This window comes from Fukomys damarensis, unplaced genomic scaffold (assembly GCF_012274545.1).
Source record: "Fukomys damarensis isolate Sample0158 unplaced genomic scaffold, DMR_v1.0_HiC HiC_scaffold_21, whole genome shotgun sequence".
In the NCBI taxonomy this organism is placed as follows: domain Eukaryota; kingdom Metazoa; phylum Chordata; class Mammalia; order Rodentia; family Bathyergidae; genus Fukomys; species Fukomys damarensis.
Window position 1 is genome coordinate 4,196,507 of NW_022900933.1, and position 18,412 is coordinate 4,214,918.

At 33.8% G+C, this 18,412-nt stretch overlaps 1 protein-coding gene across 1 annotated transcript in view; it reads left to right on the plus strand.

The window, feature by feature from the left end:
- Positions 1–9,081, plus strand: part of Lrrc9 (leucine rich repeat containing 9) — a 90,558-nt gene extending 81,477 nt beyond the window's left edge. The window contains exons 30-33 of the mRNA XM_010605909.2: positions 909–1,049; positions 5,347–5,491; positions 6,902–7,070; positions 7,919–9,081. Coding sequence (XP_010604211.1) covers positions 909–1,049; positions 5,347–5,491; positions 6,902–7,070; positions 7,919–7,985 — 522 coding nt within the window. The 3' untranslated portion in view covers positions 7,986–9,081. The remainder of the gene's footprint in view (positions 1–908; positions 1,050–5,346; positions 5,492–6,901; positions 7,071–7,918) is intronic.
- The last annotated feature ends 9,331 nt before the right edge of the window (positions 9,082–18,412 follow it).

An 18,412-nucleotide genomic window follows, 5' to 3' on the forward strand; every position in this document is an offset into this window, starting at 1 on the left:
GCTTTTGGCTTTGTTTTTAGAAATCGTTCCCTAGTAGTGTGTATGTATTCACTACATTCTTCTAAAACAGTTTATTCATTCCCTTTTGATGACTTTTTCTTCTCTTTCTTTCCTCCTCCTCCTGCAAATATTTTTTAGAGTAGGTTGTCATTATTAAAGGATGGATCATGCAGGTCAGTAAACATGTGTTGAATTAAATTGAACAGTACCTTTGGGAAAATGTGTAAGTCTGAAACTACTTACACATGGACTTCCATAATGTAATGCTGTTAATGACTTGATATTGCCTGCAGCTAATGAGCACTACTATAAAAGTTTTTAAAAAGACTAAAATTATAAATGAGAGTCACAGCTTTTAAAAAATATTCTTATCCCTTATTTCCTTTCCCCTACCCTTCCCACTTCCCCTACACCTTTAGCCCTTTTCTTCCTATTTCACATTGTCAATTGTACCATTAGGATCTTAATGTACAATTACAATTTTTCACATAAGGGAAAAAATATGATAAAATGAAAAAATGGAAAAAAACTATTTGTAAATAGGGAAGGGAGGAGGGGGTGAAGGGAGGGCAGGGCAAGGGAAAAAAATGAGAACCAAGACCTGTCATGTAAAGGTCCAAGATCCCAATGATGAATGTAACTGTGCTGTATACCTAACTTGTACCAATAAACTCAATGAAGAAAAAAATTTAAAAATAACCCTAGTAAAGAATATTCTTACCTTCATTTGACATGAAAGGAAATTGAGAAATCTTTCGAAAGTGAGTTCATATCTATCACATCTAATACTATAAAGTAGCCATTAATCTGTCATCTTTGCTGCCTGTGCTAAATTTCCTTCTTTTAAAGGCTAATCTTTGAGACAAAAGTGATTTCAGGAATAATTTGTTATTTTTAACTTCATTTAGATTTGCAGAAAAATTCTTCATCGCCATGTGCTCATATTTCGACTGCCTAACTTACAGATGTTAGATGGAATTCCTGTAAATTCAGATGATAGGGTAAAAGCTGAATTCCATTTCTCTGAACTACAAGCAAAGAAAAATTCGGTGATTATATTATTTATATATTTTCCTTTTGAAAGAGATAAATTGTTAGCATTATAATCCTACACACTTTGACTTGTTTACACGCACGATGTTTTGTAGATCATTTTAGTATTTACGAATTACTATCATCAAAAGAAATTCCTTTTCTTATCTTTGATGTAAATTATCAATATCTGCATGCTCGTTGTGTGCTTTGACATGAGCTAAATTATTTAGTACCTGAGTACTTGTCCTTTCATAAATAGAAACTTACAAAATTGTTTCCATTTTGCCAGAGAGGAAGGGATGAAGAAATTCTTATCCCAACTCTCTGGATTGTGTAGTTCAAGGAGGACTGGTGCCTGTATTTTTATGTATTGGCAGAGTATCTGGGCCTTCTACCCATGAGCTCTAAAATGTATCAGCCCATATCAGAAAGAAAGTAGAAATGGAAGAAGCCCAAAACATGTATCTGTAGGAAGTTTTATCATTGACCACCAGTTTCTTCACAACCATCCTCAAAGACAAAATTTAACAAAAAATGTATGGCTGGTGGTGAGACTATTAGAGCTTAGACTTTGTAAGATTTGAAAAGGAGGCTGTGGAAAGCAGGAAAGTAATTGAAACTGAGTTTGTTTGCATTGCTAGGGATCAAACCCAGAGCCTCACATATGCCAGGCAAGTAAATGCTCTACCACTGAGCTACTACCACCTCAGCCAGCTGAGATTATAGGAATCACCCATCAGAAGTGTTATGAAGACCTGGGAGTACCAGGGTGGAGAGTGATCGGGAGCCAGTTTTAAGTGAAGCCAGAGATGTTGGAGTCAAGTAAGAAGGAAGGCTTTTAGAAATGGATCTGGAAGAAGAAAGAAAAGGACTGCTTTGAATGCCCTCCTCATGGGCTCTGAATGCCCTCTGTATTTTGTAACTGCCCCTCTTCCTTCCTCCATAAATGCACAATTCCCAAATTTAGGGAACTTTTGATACTCGTGGATTCTTCCCTGTCCACTTCTCCTGTCAGCTGTGAATTCTCACGCTTATCAAGAGTTGGTTATGTTTTTTAAAAACCTATTATGCTACTTCTTATAAAGAAGCAAATAAATTGAAAGTGTAAAATATAAATTATTATTGCTGTGTTTCCTTGAAAATCAAGGTGGATATTTTGGAAAGTCTGGATAAAAAGCCATCACGCACACATATCATTAAATTAGGATGGGAGGGAAAAAATATCTTCCAAGATGGGAGAAAATGATAAAGACCCAGAGAAAATATGTAGGAAAATTTTCCAAACTCTAGACAAAGTCTTATATTCTACATGGTTTTTAAATTAGTGGTATTTTAAAGAAACCAAAAGTAGAAATTGTAAGCAAAACATTAAGAGTGTGATTTATCCATGAACAAACTACCAAAGGTTGCTGGCTTACAGAAGAGGCTTCAGCCTGCATCAAAAGATTAATATGCGGGCTGGGGATTTAGCTCAGTGGTTCCACCACCTGCCTCACAAACCCAAGGGCCCAAGTCCAATCCCCGGTACCAAAAAAAAAAAAGATTAATATGAAGATGAGGAATGTCCACTCAGGGTAGAGCACTTGCCTAGCACATGTGAGCACTACCCCCAGCACTGAAAAAAAAAAGATTGATGAATATTTGTACTTTTATGGGCTTTTTAAAAAATGAGCATGTGTTATATTTATAATTTTTAATGGCTTCTATTAATCTTGACTTTTTATTAACAAGCTTCTATTACAGGTCAAAGTAGGAACAGAGACCTATGAGACTTAAAGTTGTACAGTGTTAATAAAAATTAGTTTAGGCAAAGGAAATTTATTTGTAAATATCTACAAATTTTTTCTAAAATCTATACCCCATAGGAGGAAATAAAACCTAGCAACTTATCTATATGGTGTAACTAAGAAAGAATACTGTCTAATGTCATCTACTCAAGATTTTATCATAGGCTTTAGTCTTCAAAAGAGAACAAATGATCAAATAAAATTCAGTTCAGTGATTCAAGCCTTCTTTTTATTTCTGTACTTTTATTCCTGGAGCAAGTCACTCTTGAAAAACTTGTACCATGAATTAGTCTCCTATTGCCTCCCCCTGACAATTATCACAGACCTAGTAAGTCTTGACGTACCACAGATTTGTTATTTCACAGTTCTAGAGTCAGCAGTGTGAAAATGGGTCTGAGAGGGCTAAAATCAAAGGTCTTGGCTGGGCCGCATTCTTCTGGAAGCTTCAGAGGACTAGCAGTTTCTTGCCATTTGCCGCCTCTCCAGGCTCTCTACATTCCTTGGCTTGGGTCCTCTTTGAGCCAAGACATCGCTGAGACCCCTGCTGCCATTAGCATGCCTCCTTCTCTCACTGTCACCGCCAGTGTCCCTCGGCCTGGCCATCCAGAGTAATCTCCCCATCTCCAAGCCCTTAAGTAAGTCACGCTTGCAAATTCCTTTGCCCTGTCAGGGAAGGTATTCACAGGCTTTGGAAATTAGGATACTTTGTGGAAAGAGAATTATTCTTTCTGCCGTATCATGTGTGAGGCCTCCAGCGAGAGACCTACAGAAATGTTTGGCACATTGAAATGCGTAAATTCTACTTTCAGGGAATGTTTGTAAATTTTAAATAATCACTTAGAAAAACTACAAGGATCCCACTTTCCATATATAATTATTAAATTGGTTTAATTTAACAAAAATATATGAATTCAAATTTTAGTTGTGGATAAATATTTCATTCAAAGGTTTGTTTGCTGCTTGTTTTTCTGTTTATCATATAGTATGCCCGGATTTTCTCCTTACTCCATTATGATGTCATCTTGTGTTGTACTTGATACATATTCTTGCCATTTGAATCGGTGCTATAGTAAAGAATTTAACTCTTTCCCTTCATTCTATTTTATTTAAATTTAATTTTGATTCCTCCATTTTATTCCTCTTTCTATGAGATATATTGTTTCTGGAAATAGCAATACTGCAAATATGAGACTCAAATAGTAAATGTAAAATATCTATTATTTGTATTTACACAATGGCCACTTTAATGACAAATCCTGTTAAGATATCAGTAATTAATAATGATGAGGAGGAAAAATAATGATAAGCAAAGCAAAACAGAATCGGAATGACCAAATGTTTTATGATTAAACATTGAAATCCAGAAGCTTAGGTTGGAATGGTTGCATATGCTTGATGTTTGATTCATAAAGTAAAGAGGACAGGTAAAGTCTTTCTTTTAGAGAAATATATTTTATAATTCAACAGTAATTCTTATTTTTATTGCCAGAACAAAATTGAGTCATTATTTCTTTTATCTGTGGAGACACAAAGATGGAAAATCTTTCAAGTTTATCAGTCCAAGTTTATCGGTGTCTTTATTTCCATTAATGCAATACTTTCTTTTTTAATAACAAAATAGGAAGAAATACATAACACTCTAAAATTTGTCTTTCAGACCAAAACACTTTGATATGGTTTTAGAGGGAAATTTGAGAGTGCTCTTTTTAGTGATGGGAATTCCTACAAAGGAATTTAGTGAGGGGATTTGGGGCTGGACAGCCTTTGTGAAAGGACGGGTATCTTAGCATAGGTTTCAGTGCTGCACCATTGGTGACGTTAAAGGATGAGTTAAATTTGTGATTTCACAAACGGCAAAGGCCTGTCTCCAAATAAGTTGAACCAGAATTCATATCTTTCAAAGAATAAATGAGGTCACTATGTGAATGAAAACAGAGCAGGCATAAATTCTTAGGGAAAGCAAGAATCCTCTGGCTGAGATCCTTTCCTCCTCTGTTCGCCGATTCCTGAAATTCTTTTGAAAGACAATCTTCAACAGGCTAAAAGGTAATTTAACTCTTGTGGAGCATATTTACTACATTCGTTAAAATTGTGTTAAGATGCATTTCTTAGTCCTCACTTTTATTTACTTGGTTTTAGAAAGAAAAAAAACTGGTTAACTGCAAAACACCTGAGGTATAGTAATGCAGACTTAGAGAAGAAACAATTCTTACCTTCCAGAAATTTCTATTCATAGAAAAGGAAGAAGTATTACAAAAGTGAGGAGTCTACTTGTCTTATTAAGATGCTCTGGAAGGGGATGGCACCATCAAGTATTAGCTTCTAGTGATGAAAATACAGTCTGGAAAAACAGAAGGTTCTGAGGGACATTAACCACCCAAAAGCTTTGTCATTTACCAATTCTGAGTTTGCTGATTTAAAAATTTTTAAGTTAATTGTCAAATGAACCTCGTGATAAGGGCTAAGGTTGTTGATCTGAGTTTTTGACTCAAGTTTGTTTGTAACTGTTTTGTTTTTGGAGCAGTTGATTGCTGGTACTAGTTCTCCTATGGATGGTGGCTCATTTTGCCCAGTGAAAGCACCTCCCATTAAAATAACAAACCTAATTCTGCCTGCCGGATTCAGCCATTACTTGGGACCTGATTTCACATTAACTCCTGAAGTTGAAGGTATTTTGACAGAGTTTCAGAAAGAATGGGGGGGGGGAATCCACTCCATTTGAAACAAAAATCTTACTTTCATTTTAATGTTACTAAAATTTTTAATTTACATTTATTAAAATTGCATGCTTATTCAAATTTTCTTATTGAATTTCTGATTTCAGAGACTAGAGTGTTTTTTCCTCTACTCAGATTCTAATACGTTGTATCCTATTTGTTCTCTCCCAGTAACCTTGAGACATCTACTTGCACAATTATTTGCTGTCTTCCTTCCAAAGATTTTATTTCAATTTTATATCTTGTATCTGTATCTGGTAGTGAATTCTGCTAAAAGTAGAAATCAGAAATTTGTAACAGAATCTTGGGGCATAGAAACTATCTTACAAAGGTATCATATGTTTTCCATGAAACCACCAGTAAATTCAGAAAGCTGATAGTACAATTTTCAAGAGTTAGAAAGATAATTGAGAGATAGTTTAAGAGAAGATATAACAGAAGAATAGGACATGGAAATGATTCATTTTATTACTGTACATTTCTGTGTCTATTCAGGTTTAGAACAAGCCCATTCCCTAACTCCAGATCTTTACTGTCTATCTATTATTTTGACAAAATTGGGGATAGTTTTTCTTTTTTGAGGGATCCTCTCTTTCTTTCTTTTAACCTCTCCCTTTGTCCTTAGACAATAAAATTGAATCTGATACTAATTATAAGATGATCTGGGGGCCTACTGGGTGAGTCCACGTGGCTACAGTTCTTAAAGGAAACCGAGTTAAAAACAAACCCAGCAAATTTTACTCTGTTGTGATGTTTTATTTTGTCTAACTTCTTTTTCGTACATCTTTATGGCTTTAAAATTTTAATCATAAGGAGGACCTTTAAATTTTTGACCAGTAAATAGAACTGTAGAAAAAAACTGGACATATTAGCTTGTTTATAGTACAATGTCATCTTTAATAATGTCATGCTTTACATTAGTTCAATTCTGGATTTATCTTTAAAACTTCCTTCAAATATAACTTTCTTCAGGATTTTTTATCCAACCATTTCTTAGGACTTTCTGCAAAAGTCCTTAATTTATTTCCTATTGTCACACGATGCTGCCTAAATTCTTACCGTTAAATGTATAGTCATTTAATCATCTGTGTCTCTGTATTACAGATGTATGTAATATATAGATATAGACATTTATATTAATATGTAGATATAGACATTTATATTTCAGTAGAAAGGATCAGATTGATTCATCACCACACAAAAATTTTAGCCACATGTACCAATTCATATTTTTATTTAAAAATTTTAATTCATAAAATGAAACCTATATAGAATATACATTCAGTTTAAGAACAACCAGACTTTATTATTTAATGCATCTTATTGTTTTACAATTTTAACTGTCTGGATTCCTAATTCCAGACAAAAAAAACAGGAATACAGGGATTTTGTCAAATAATTCTCGAAGCATTCATGCAGAAATCGCTTTTCGTCAACTAAGAGGAATAAATCTTTCTCCAACTGTTTCATCGCATCCGAATGTCGCATCTCCGACTGCCCAAATGTACCCGAGCAACCAAGAGGAGGGAAGGTGAAGCTATTCTCATTCTATGCTGTGATACCACTCCTCACCGTTTCAAAAAGCCTCCGTATTTGCAAATCATATATAAAAGTAGGCAATATTACTGTACTGTGAACTGTTATATATTTACTCTGGTAACTGAGAAAAGCTTTCAGCATAGGAATCCTTTTCTCATGTCTCCAAACCTTCCTTACCCAAAGTCCTGTATCTTTACATCATAATTCAGAAGACTTGAGATGATTATCAAGGTCAAATACTAATTGCTTTAGTAGGGTAACGCTGTAATAATTATTTGTAATTACGATTAACCTCTTTTAACTGTATTTTCTCTTCCCTTACTCTATGCACTGAATATACAAAGTTGTTCACTTGCATTTTATACAACTTTGAAATTGTGAGGCCAGAGGATTTTGTAAATTCTTCAGCACGTTCCCCCTGCCTCCAGTCTGGACCAAGCCCCAGAGACAAGCTCCATCCCAACAACCTTGTTACTCCTCACTTAGAGCCCACTCTGCTCATCAGCGCTTCCCTGCCTGGATTTCAAAGGGTTACCTGCCGCAGCTTCTCTGTAACTCCGCTTTTATTCAGCATCTCTTAGGAAGACCGCCCCCAGCAGCAGACTTCACTTACGCGGGGCTTTTGTTGCACTGACGTCCCTTGCTGTAATCAGCTGTGTTTCAGTGAGTCCCCAGGATAATCCAATTTTTAAATAGCCCAAAATAGGATCATTTTCTTCCTTTATATGTTTTAGATTGTATGCATATAAAATATTTATTACAGAGTTATCTTAAGTTAACCAAGCCATTAAGAATTAAAAGTCACCATTGTTTGATGCATGGATGTTTTATTTCTTACAGAATGCCTGGAAGCAACTTTCCCAGATCAAATCATATACAGCTGCCTAAAATAAAAAAAAGAAAATGAGCACACACCAAAAAACTGTTTGTTTTAGTAGTTGGGCAAAAGCTAGCAGACAGTAGTCAGTAAAGAAAAAAAGATAATCACGTTACTTATGCTATTGAAAAACTTCCTTGTGAAGATAACCTATCATACATGAAGAATTTAATATCAGCCTCTTTCAAATTTTATTTATGGCTATGTCAATTATGTGTTTGAATTTCTGTATTAAAAAATCATGAACTATTAAAACATACAACAATTTGAAAGGTATAGGTGATGTCAAAGTCTAGAGAATGAAATGCTTCATTCTAGTATTAGAAGAATTTAGTTATAAAATCACATTATGGCCTGTCATATGAAGATATTAAGAAATAGTAAATTTAAGAAATAAGCAAGCTTTAATTTGTAGGTCATCTATTTATTTCAAACTAAAGCATACATTTCTTACCAAACAGTTATTACTAAGGAACATGTTTTGCTATTTGAGTTGCTACAGATTAATTTTTAAAAATATAATTCCAAAAAGCTATACTCAAACCAAGTTTACACTCAAAAATCATTTAGAGATACAAATATTGTACATCAGTGCTAGTTTTAAATGTACCTATGGTGCAACCGATCATTCCTGCTCTAAGAATAAAAATTCATATTTCATATACAAATTATTAACTGTGCCTACAGTAATATAATTCTACAAGAAGTTTCAGGCTGAAAAGAATAGCTGTTCAAATTGAGGGAACAGTTTGGACTTTTGATAATTACATTTGACTGGAAATAATATTTCTACATTATTACATTGCCTAAAGTACGGTTTTAGATTAGCTTGCTAAATGTAGTTCTTTAAACTGATGACTAACATACCAATATATTTTGTTATTAAGTGGGCCCCATAATTCAGAAAGTGTTCCGTTCTAAAGTATTGACTTAACACTGCATCTAGTTTTCATCTTTATGTTCCTTGCATAACAATAAATTGTTCTTAGGAGAATATTTAGACTTTACAATTTACCTGGAAAGAGTTTCAGAGTTATTTTAGAAGTGACATAATTCAACGTATATGTAATAATTTTGTTTTCTTCTTTAAATGCTGTATTTATAGTTTAATCATATTTATAATTTATACCTAATTATAAACTTTGTACTTCTTAACGTGTGTGGTTTTTAAATAACGGTTAGACTCTCATGAAAGTAAGATCCTTTGTTTAAAAAAAAAAAACCCTGTAATTCTTAAAATGTCCAGAAGATGTCTTTGTTGCCCTTTAGTTTTGACTACTGCTTTCATTATGTTTCTTTTTTTATTACTGAATTGGCATCACCTGTTTTTTCTTTTATGCTTATTTATAAATGAAATATGGAATATATTGCTTTAACTGAAAATGTCTTTTTGAATATTCAGGTGGGAAAAATAAATGTAATGAGTTATCACTGGTGAAAGTTCAGGAACAAAAAGAGTGTAAAGCAGAAAAGCCACGACTTATACCATATCCATTTAACATTTTGCATATTTCAGCCATTTCCCATGGATTTAATATATTTCAGTTCTTTCATGTGGTTTTCATGTTCACATTAAAACTTTGAGGTATAACGGTTACATTTTCTGACTTTTACTTACATCTGAACTTATTCTTGAAAGTGAAATATTTTAGTACATAATTTGAAGGTGACACTAATAATAAACCTGCACCTATACATTGCTCAGTGCTGGATAAAATACAGAGACCAACTTTCAAAAATCTTCCATACAGAGTTGATTTCATAGTAAAGCACTAGGGTAGGGGGAGGCTAATATGACTTGGAAGAGTGGTTCTAAATTTTTTTCTGCATGGCATCAGAATGTTACTGATGTGATGTGTGACTCTGTGGAAAATACCTAGATAGGTTAATGTATGGTTACATGCAATTCATAAGGCAAGCTGTGAGTCCAGCCCTTTCCTATTTAACAAATTAAAGGAGAAATGCCATTGAATGGAAATGGTGTTTTGTAGGAGTGATATTAGATCTTCTCTAAATTATTTTTAAGTACATAATCCACAAATTGAAGTTTTTAAGTTCAAAATTATTTCTAACAAACTGAACAAACCAACTGCTTTAAACCTACAAGCACAAACTATAGCATATATTTTACATGCCGTAGTAATAACGTGATATAGTAGGCATGGCACGGCACGTCTTCATTTATATATAGAGAAGCTATGGCTTTTAAAAATAACAGTACATGGGCTGGGGATTTAGCTCAGTGTTTCTGCCGCCTGCCTTGCAAGCACAAGGACCCAAGTTCAATCCCTCATACAAAAACAAACAAGCAAAAAAACAAATAAAAATAACAGTACATATCACATGGAATCCTAGATTTTTTTCAACTCCAGATTCCTTTTTTAATTGTTATTTTTATTGGTACATATGCAGTACATTGTGATTACATTCATAATGGGGAGTTAGTACACGTACACAACACATCTTAACTCTGTTTACATCTCCTTCCCTTCCAGATTCTTTGCTTCTTCAATTCAAGGGAATAGGCAATTAGTTACTACCAGTGTGTTATTTAATAAGCTGATGTAGAGCCCTAACATATACAAAAACTGAAAAGCTCAGTGTATTTAGCACAGGTAAAATGTATGATTTCTACACTGAGGTATTCTTTCTTTGCTTGCAGCAAGTGTCTTGGTATATTTATTTTGCATGCAATCATATGCATGATTGTATGACTTGTTTTCAGTGTTTAATTCCACAACCACCCTATCGAGTAAGAAGTCAGGGCGCTTTTAACTGCAGATCAGAAGACTGTAATACTGATCTGAATATAGGTGATTTCAAATTGATCTTCTGATTTCTAGACTTGAAAGTTAACCATAATTAATTGTTCAATAAAAACCTAGTTACTTCTTTTTTATAGCTCTGGAATTTTTCTTTTAGTCCAAAATTATCAATGGTTGTGAATATGTTGCTGCCTAGAATGTACATCATATACCGTATTATGTGAATTTACATTGCATGGTGTCTTCACAGGCACCATTAACTAGTTTTGAAATAATCATATATAAGTAACAAGTCTTGTCATTATTTATTCATAAACTATCATTTATGAAAAGTGTTCATTTTAAGACGTTGGATCTTAGTCATGTCTTAGTTTCTGGTAAATAGAACAGGGTTTACAAAAAAGGAAGTGAGCTATACTTCTAAATGAGCAGAAGCAATCACTATTGGCCAAGTTCTATTGGATAGTAAGTGAATCCGACCAAATTACTTTGTTTATGAGCTAGAAACTGGCTCATTTTTTTCTGGTGCACCTGTATAAACCTAGGGACTCTGGGAAATGACAAAACTCTTCTTGTTCATCTTTCTGCAGTTTCCTCTAATATTGAAATATTTTTAAAGAAAAAACCGTTACCCAATCACAATTTAAGTTCACGGCTGTCTTCTAGAAGTAGGTCAACAAGGCACACAGTTTTTTTTGTTAGAAATATTTGGCTTCTACATGTATGTTTCTTACAAAAATATTAGACATACAATTCTATTACTCTTGCTTTTATTTGCGAATAAAATTGTTTTGTAAATTATTCAAAAACGTTTATTGGATTCAATAGATGTACTTTTTATCTTAAAATTTGGTTTTGATGATTTTTTTCTTGAGATTAAGCTACAGTTAACGATTTCATAGGAAAAAACCCATGAGATTTATAACCTAAAAATAGCACATTCAAAGAAAATTTCAAGTATCTTTGAAAGTACTAATTACATGAAATTAAATTATTTGCCTTTTATATTTTATTAGACCTTACCATAACTGTGTGATTTTTAGGTAAATAAAAAAATTTTCAGGTAAATCATCCAGCATTGCCATGTGCCATGAAAGATTTTAATGACTCTGAAATGCTAACTTTAAACTTAGAACAGATTTTTCTTTGTATTGTATCATTAAATGTAGTAATCTTTCTATATGCATTGAATGAAAATCCAAAATGGCATATTTTGGTGTTTTGTAAATGAAGTACATTGTAATCAGACATGAAAATAGAAATAAATATGAAATACTTTCCACAAATAGTATTCTAAATTTTCTTCTGATTTTTAATAAGTTTAATTAATTTCTAAATGTTTAAAAATATTTCCCACCAGCAATTTTTAAATATTATAAATAGAAAAAGTTCAGTGGTGATCTGTTCCACAAACCGTGAAAATGACAACTGTGTTTTATTAGAAAAAAACTAAAGTAGTGATATTTCAAAGCTGTATTATTCGTGACCTAATTGTTTTATTTAGTATTGTATAATAAGGCTTTTTCTAGATGTTTTTGATCATTCTAGTGGTTTGGCTCTGTTCGTTCTATTGTGAATTATAACTTGTGTTACTTCTCCCCTTCCTGCCAAAATGTTTACAAGTGTGCCGCTCAGAGGATTCCCCCAAAAGACTAATCTGTTAAAAAAAAAATTCAATAGCATTTTAAAGTTCCAATTATTTCACATTTCTTCCTATCAATTTGGCTTAAAACATATTTACAAACACTGATAGCCCACTTTCATAGGGCCTTTCATTTTTTATAAAGTGCTTTAAAAGAGTTCAATCAACCTTAATGGTGCATTTTTAGTTACGGAAATAGAATGGAGAGAAGTCAATTTGAGCTCCCAGATGAACAAATGTCTTCAAAAAGAGTAGGCATAAATAGGTTTAGAAAGCAGAGAGCGCAAGTGAAACGCAGTGAGCAGAGCACTCGGGAAGCCAGATACAATGGACCGAGTGAAATACTGCAGAGCTTTTTAAGCTGCATACAATTGGACACAATGGACTTGATCCAGCCATCTATGTTAAACTGTGAAAACAAGGTAAAAAGCAAGCTGGAATTCTAAAAAGAATGTTGAGGAACAATGAATGAAGTGCTTTAAATCTGAAGAGTGAATACAGTCATTCAGCAGGATGGAAATGAAGTCAGAATTGGCATATTTCCCTGCTTAATTTACATTGTGAAGGACACTGTTTTAGGTATTAAGCTATTATTAGCAACAAAATAGTCTTTAAACTGCCACCTTTGGAGTTTTTAAACAACAGAGTATATTCTGTAAATTCTGTAAACAGTCACGTATGTGCGAGTAAGAATAGAATTAGAGGTCTCACGTAATTGTAACAGATTAATATTATAGCCTGACAATCACACTACATCAAATTTTTGCACCACCCCCCAAGGGGATGTTAGATTTAGTAGCAAAAGTGCAAGTGTACAATTTTAAAGACTTAAAATAGAAAACTAGATTACACATTTGTCATAGAATAGGAATTACTAAATGGCTTGATTTTTAATTAAAAGTCAATTGAAGACATACATTCTAGAAAATTTTTCAGAAAAATTTTATATTTTTCTGCTGTAATATGATGAATAAAATTTTATTTTTAGTGACATGATGTTACAGAGTCATAGATGGGCATAATTTACAATGTAGAGAAATACAGCTGAAGAAAAGTGTACAGAAAATGTTCTGACCACATATAACCTTGGAAGCTTCTGTGTAAGATTGTTTATATGTCCTACTTATGTTCCCTCACTTATTATGGTGCTGAAATAAATTTTCTAGTTAGCTGAAATTTCTTACACTTACTGACTCACTGCTATATTATTCGAGTATGTTTTGAATAAAGGCATAAGTATAGTCATAATAGGTATATACTATATGTGTTCAAAAATGCTAATGAAATCTCTGTAAAAACAAACCAAGTAGAACTAAATCACAAACATCTGTTAACATTAACAGGTTGGGCCACTGTTAATTCTAGAAAAGAATAACTGTTAGTCACATAATTATCATTCTTTCATCATTTGTTAAATGTTCAAATACCTATTTGTTCTGTTTAAGCATTAATTAATTTTTACTTTATCCAGAATTTAAATGATATAGTTATAACACAGACTTCAGAAACTGATATTTTAGGATCATGGAACTATCTCAGCATGGTGTTATTTCCAAACTTTTTTTCTCAATGCATAGTAAGAAAATAAGAATAAAAATTTACACCTACAAGATGAATATTTCAGTATTAGAAGAGAAACCATTATACATGTTATTAGAAATATCAAAAGCCAAACTTTACTAAGAGCATTATTTATATGAAAAAAAAAACTAAAATGCAAAAAAAAGTTTCATTGGGCTGGGGATTTAGCTGAGTGGTGCCACGCCTGCCTCATAAGTGCAAGGTCCTGAGTTTGATCCCTGGTACCAAAAAAAAAAAGTTTTACTTAGACGCGATTTATTTCTATGACTCAAACAATTTATAAAAATAAGATACTAATTTCTAATGTTAGATATTTCAAAGTTTTTATTATTTTCAATCAATTAAGAATACTATTGTGGCTGGGCCTGGTGGCACACACCTGTAATCCCAGCACTCGGGCGGCTGAGGCAGGAGGATCGCTGTGAGTTCAAGACCAGTGTGGGCTACATAGTGAGTTCTAAGTCAGTCTCAACTATGTAGTGAGAACCTGTCTCAAAAAATAAATAAACAAACAAAAGAATACTATTGTGGGGCTGGAGATTTAGCTCAGTGGTGCCATCGCCTGCCTCACAAGTACTTGTAAGGTCCCGAGTTCGATCCTGGATACAAAAAAAAAAAAAAAAAAAAAAAAGAATACAATTGTGAACTTCAATGGGAAAATACAAAAGCAAGGCAGAAATAATTTATTTTCTATTTGAATATTCCTGGAATAATTTTATTCCTATTTGATTATAAATGAGCTTCACTACTTTATTGGGTCATAAACATCTAAGTTATTTTACCTTGAGAGCAATTATTAATATTTATATACCATTTTGTTTCTCATTGAAATTTGTGATGTATTCATCATATAATGAGTTTTCATGATATGTAATGGCAAAATAACTCAAGTAATTTTTAAGTTCTAAAACATCACTGACTTGAAGGTTTTTACCTTACTTAAAAATATTTAAAGCATATATGCTTATACATTGTTAAAACTGGTATTATGCCCTTGATATAAATCCACTGATACATCTGCATGTTCCTTCAAGCTTACCATAGCTAAACGGCCTGTACTGTACATCCAAGAGGTAAGCACATGAGTAATGCAAAAGTAGAGACTACAGGATGCACAATGAACAAAAAGAATAATATCAAACAGCTGTTTTACTATATACTAGATCACTTTCATAACTATATTCTTACTGTTTTAAAATGTATTAAAGATGCATACATCACATCTGGGAAACCAAAAAAGTCACATAGAGTTATGTAAGTCTCTTATCAAGTATTCAGTTCAGTGTGACAGAGAAAACACTAGTGAGATCAGCCCCCAAGATCTATGAAATTACTTTTGCTCAGAATTACAAATTTAAAACACTTCAGGCATCTTCCTCATAATCTAAATGAAGGAGGGCACCTATCAGAATTATGAATGATCAGAAATTTAATCTATTGCACTTTTACTGAAAGATAATGTACTAGATGGGTCAGGGATTTAGCTCAGTGGTTCCAGCATCTACCTCGCAAGCACAAGGACCCGAGTTTGAACCCTGGTACCAAAAAGAAAAAAAAAAAAAAGTGCTAGATAAGCCCCATTTCCCTCTTCAGATGTATTCTACCTTTTTCCTCCTACTGTCTCTAGCAATGGGTCTTTAAGGGCAACATCCCTTTGGTCATTGTGTCCGTCTAGCTGACAGTTGGATGTATTAAATGGGAGACAAGAGTGGGAGGATCAAAAGATCTTTAAAAATCGTGATGAATTTGACAAACACCAAAGTAATGAGCATTACAGGAGATTACAATCAGTAGAGGACAGTGTAAACAGGATATTTGCATAGTCTCTAAGGATTTTACCCCCAGATACTTTTTAATTACAATAGGAAATATATTGCCATTGCAATGGAAAATCTTGGATATTTTAACCAAGAAATTAAATTTACCATCACCAATGATAAGATATATCAGTATCCTGAAATTATTCTCATGATATGAATGGTCATGAGCTGATCATGCTGACAAATCAGACAAACCCAAACTCTGACACTATCATATAGAACTGGCCAGTGACTCTCCGAAAGGATGCAGGAAAACAGGAGGTAATAACTAAGTGCAATATGTGGAGTCTTGGATTGGATCTTGATCCAGAAAAACGACAGTAGGAGGAAAAACAGGTGAGACTTAAATAAGATCATTAGATTAGTTAACAGTATTTGTAATTGTTAATGCCCAGTTTCAATAATGCTTTATTTGTTTTATAAAATGTTAACATTAAGGAAAGCAAAGTGAAATCGCTTTGGCTTTGAGTATTTCTATATTTTTAAATTGTATCTTTTTTAAAAGTAGAAATGTGAAATGTAAATTCTTGACAATGTCCTTCACATTTTCACTCGCTGTGTAGGAGCATTTTCATGCGCAGGAGCAAAACTATCAGAGTGTGAGCCCAACCGCTACTGTTTCTCACACCTTCTTAATGACTTCAGGAATTTCTTCAATATTTTTATTGTGGTTTCTATCTAGATTCCCTCCAAAGCTTCATGCACTCATAGGTGGGGCGTTCGGGAGACGGTTGGATCATGGTGGGCAGTGACATGCATCAGTGGGTCACTCCACTGGGGTTCATAGCTGAATGTGAGGTGAGGAGGTGAAGCCGGGCTGCAGGAGATGGGTCGCTGGGGGCGTGGCCTAGAAGGACCCGTCTTTTTCCTTCCTGCCTTGATCTCTCTTTGCTTCTTGTCTGCCATGCTATGAGCTGTTTCTCCTCTGCCACGCCACCCTGCCTCGGAGCCACCCCACTAAGGAATGAAACCTCTCCAAACTGTAAGCCAAAACAAACCTCTCCACCTTTAATTTGATGTTGGGACTGCATCTCAACAACAAGAAAATAACTAAGGCAATTTTATTTTCAGATCATAATTTACAAGAAATATAAATTAATTTTTTTGAGACAGGGTCTTGCTATGCCTGAACTCACTACATAGCCCAGGCTGACCTTGACGTCATGACAACCCTCATGCGTCAACCTCCTGAGGGCTAGGATTACAGGTGTGCACCGCCACACCTGACCAATACATGGTCTTTTGTGTTTGGCTTCTTTCACTTAGCATGTATATTAAAGGATTTAAAATATAATGATTGAACAGGAACATTGATGTTTAATGTATCTGGAATTTTTTAAAGTCAGAGGACATTAGTTTAGTGGATGAGAATTGTTCTTTTGTCTGCCTAAATTTCCCACCCCATTCTTCAGAACCCTTTGGGAAACTCCTCTATACAGTTCCATGGGTTAATGTTAGGATCACTAGTCGTTGGCACAGGCACACAGACCCCGAAACTGAGATGTGAGCCCTGAGAGAGTTCTTTGGTTTATTTCCTCCATTACAGTTGCTCACTGGGAGGCTGTCAGTCTGAGGTCTCCGGCAGCCATTTACCTGTTACTGGAAGAACAGAGCAATTAAAAAAAAAAAAGGAAGAAATCTCCCACAGCAGTATTTGAGCCCCCAGATTCAGTCTTCCTTAAAATGTACCCCTGGACTTCTCATTTACATGAGCCCATACATTTTTTTTGTGTATGGGTTGAATTTCTGTCCCTTGCAGCCAAAAGTGTTCTACCTTAGTGCAGTGCGTAAATTCTGGGAGATAATAAGGCCTGACTTCTATTTTGAGTCTCACAGTACTTTGAGGAAATATTATAACAGTGAGTAGGAAGAATACTTGGGCAACAGTTCATAAAACAGGTTATTCTTAAAAGTATAGAAAATGCAGCCACTCTTTGGATCAAAGGTGTTATGGCTTAAGCAAAGAGAGACTGAAGTTAACAACACCTTGAGAATATAAAAAACTTGAGAAGAAGTAAATGGCATAGATACAAGTTACTGTATAGAATTACTCCTACAGAATAAATGAATATCTCATAAGATGAATTTTTTAAAATTAGAAACTGGCCTGCTTGAGGTGGTGTAAAGCCTAAGTAACACTGTACTAAAACTGAAGAGATCAGTTCTAGATAGCTCTGTTATTACCTGTCTACTCTTAACTTCTCCAAACCTCCATTTTCTTCTCTCTAAAGCAATCACATCTTGCACCTCTAAAATCCTAACATTTAAAGTTCATTTCAGTCTGACAATTATATTTGTTTGCTAGTTGTACTGATATAGGCTCAGAAAAAGAAAGGCATGAAAAATACTTACATAGAACAGATTTCAAATTACAAAATCCGTTTAAAATACAGTTTGGTGAGCTTTACTTTGAAATTCTCCTTTGAATTTTTTTGTGAATCCATTTTCCATTGTATTATATTCTTACTCTACAAACCAGCTGCCTCTTTTAACTTCTGATACATATAGAAATCTATCCACTGCTTTTTCATGACTTTTGAAGAAATATTTTGTATTATAGCCAATATACAGAATATAAAATTTACCATTTTAGCCTCTTTTATTTTAGTTATTGGGAAGTCTTCATATACTCCTAAGTGAAATAAATAA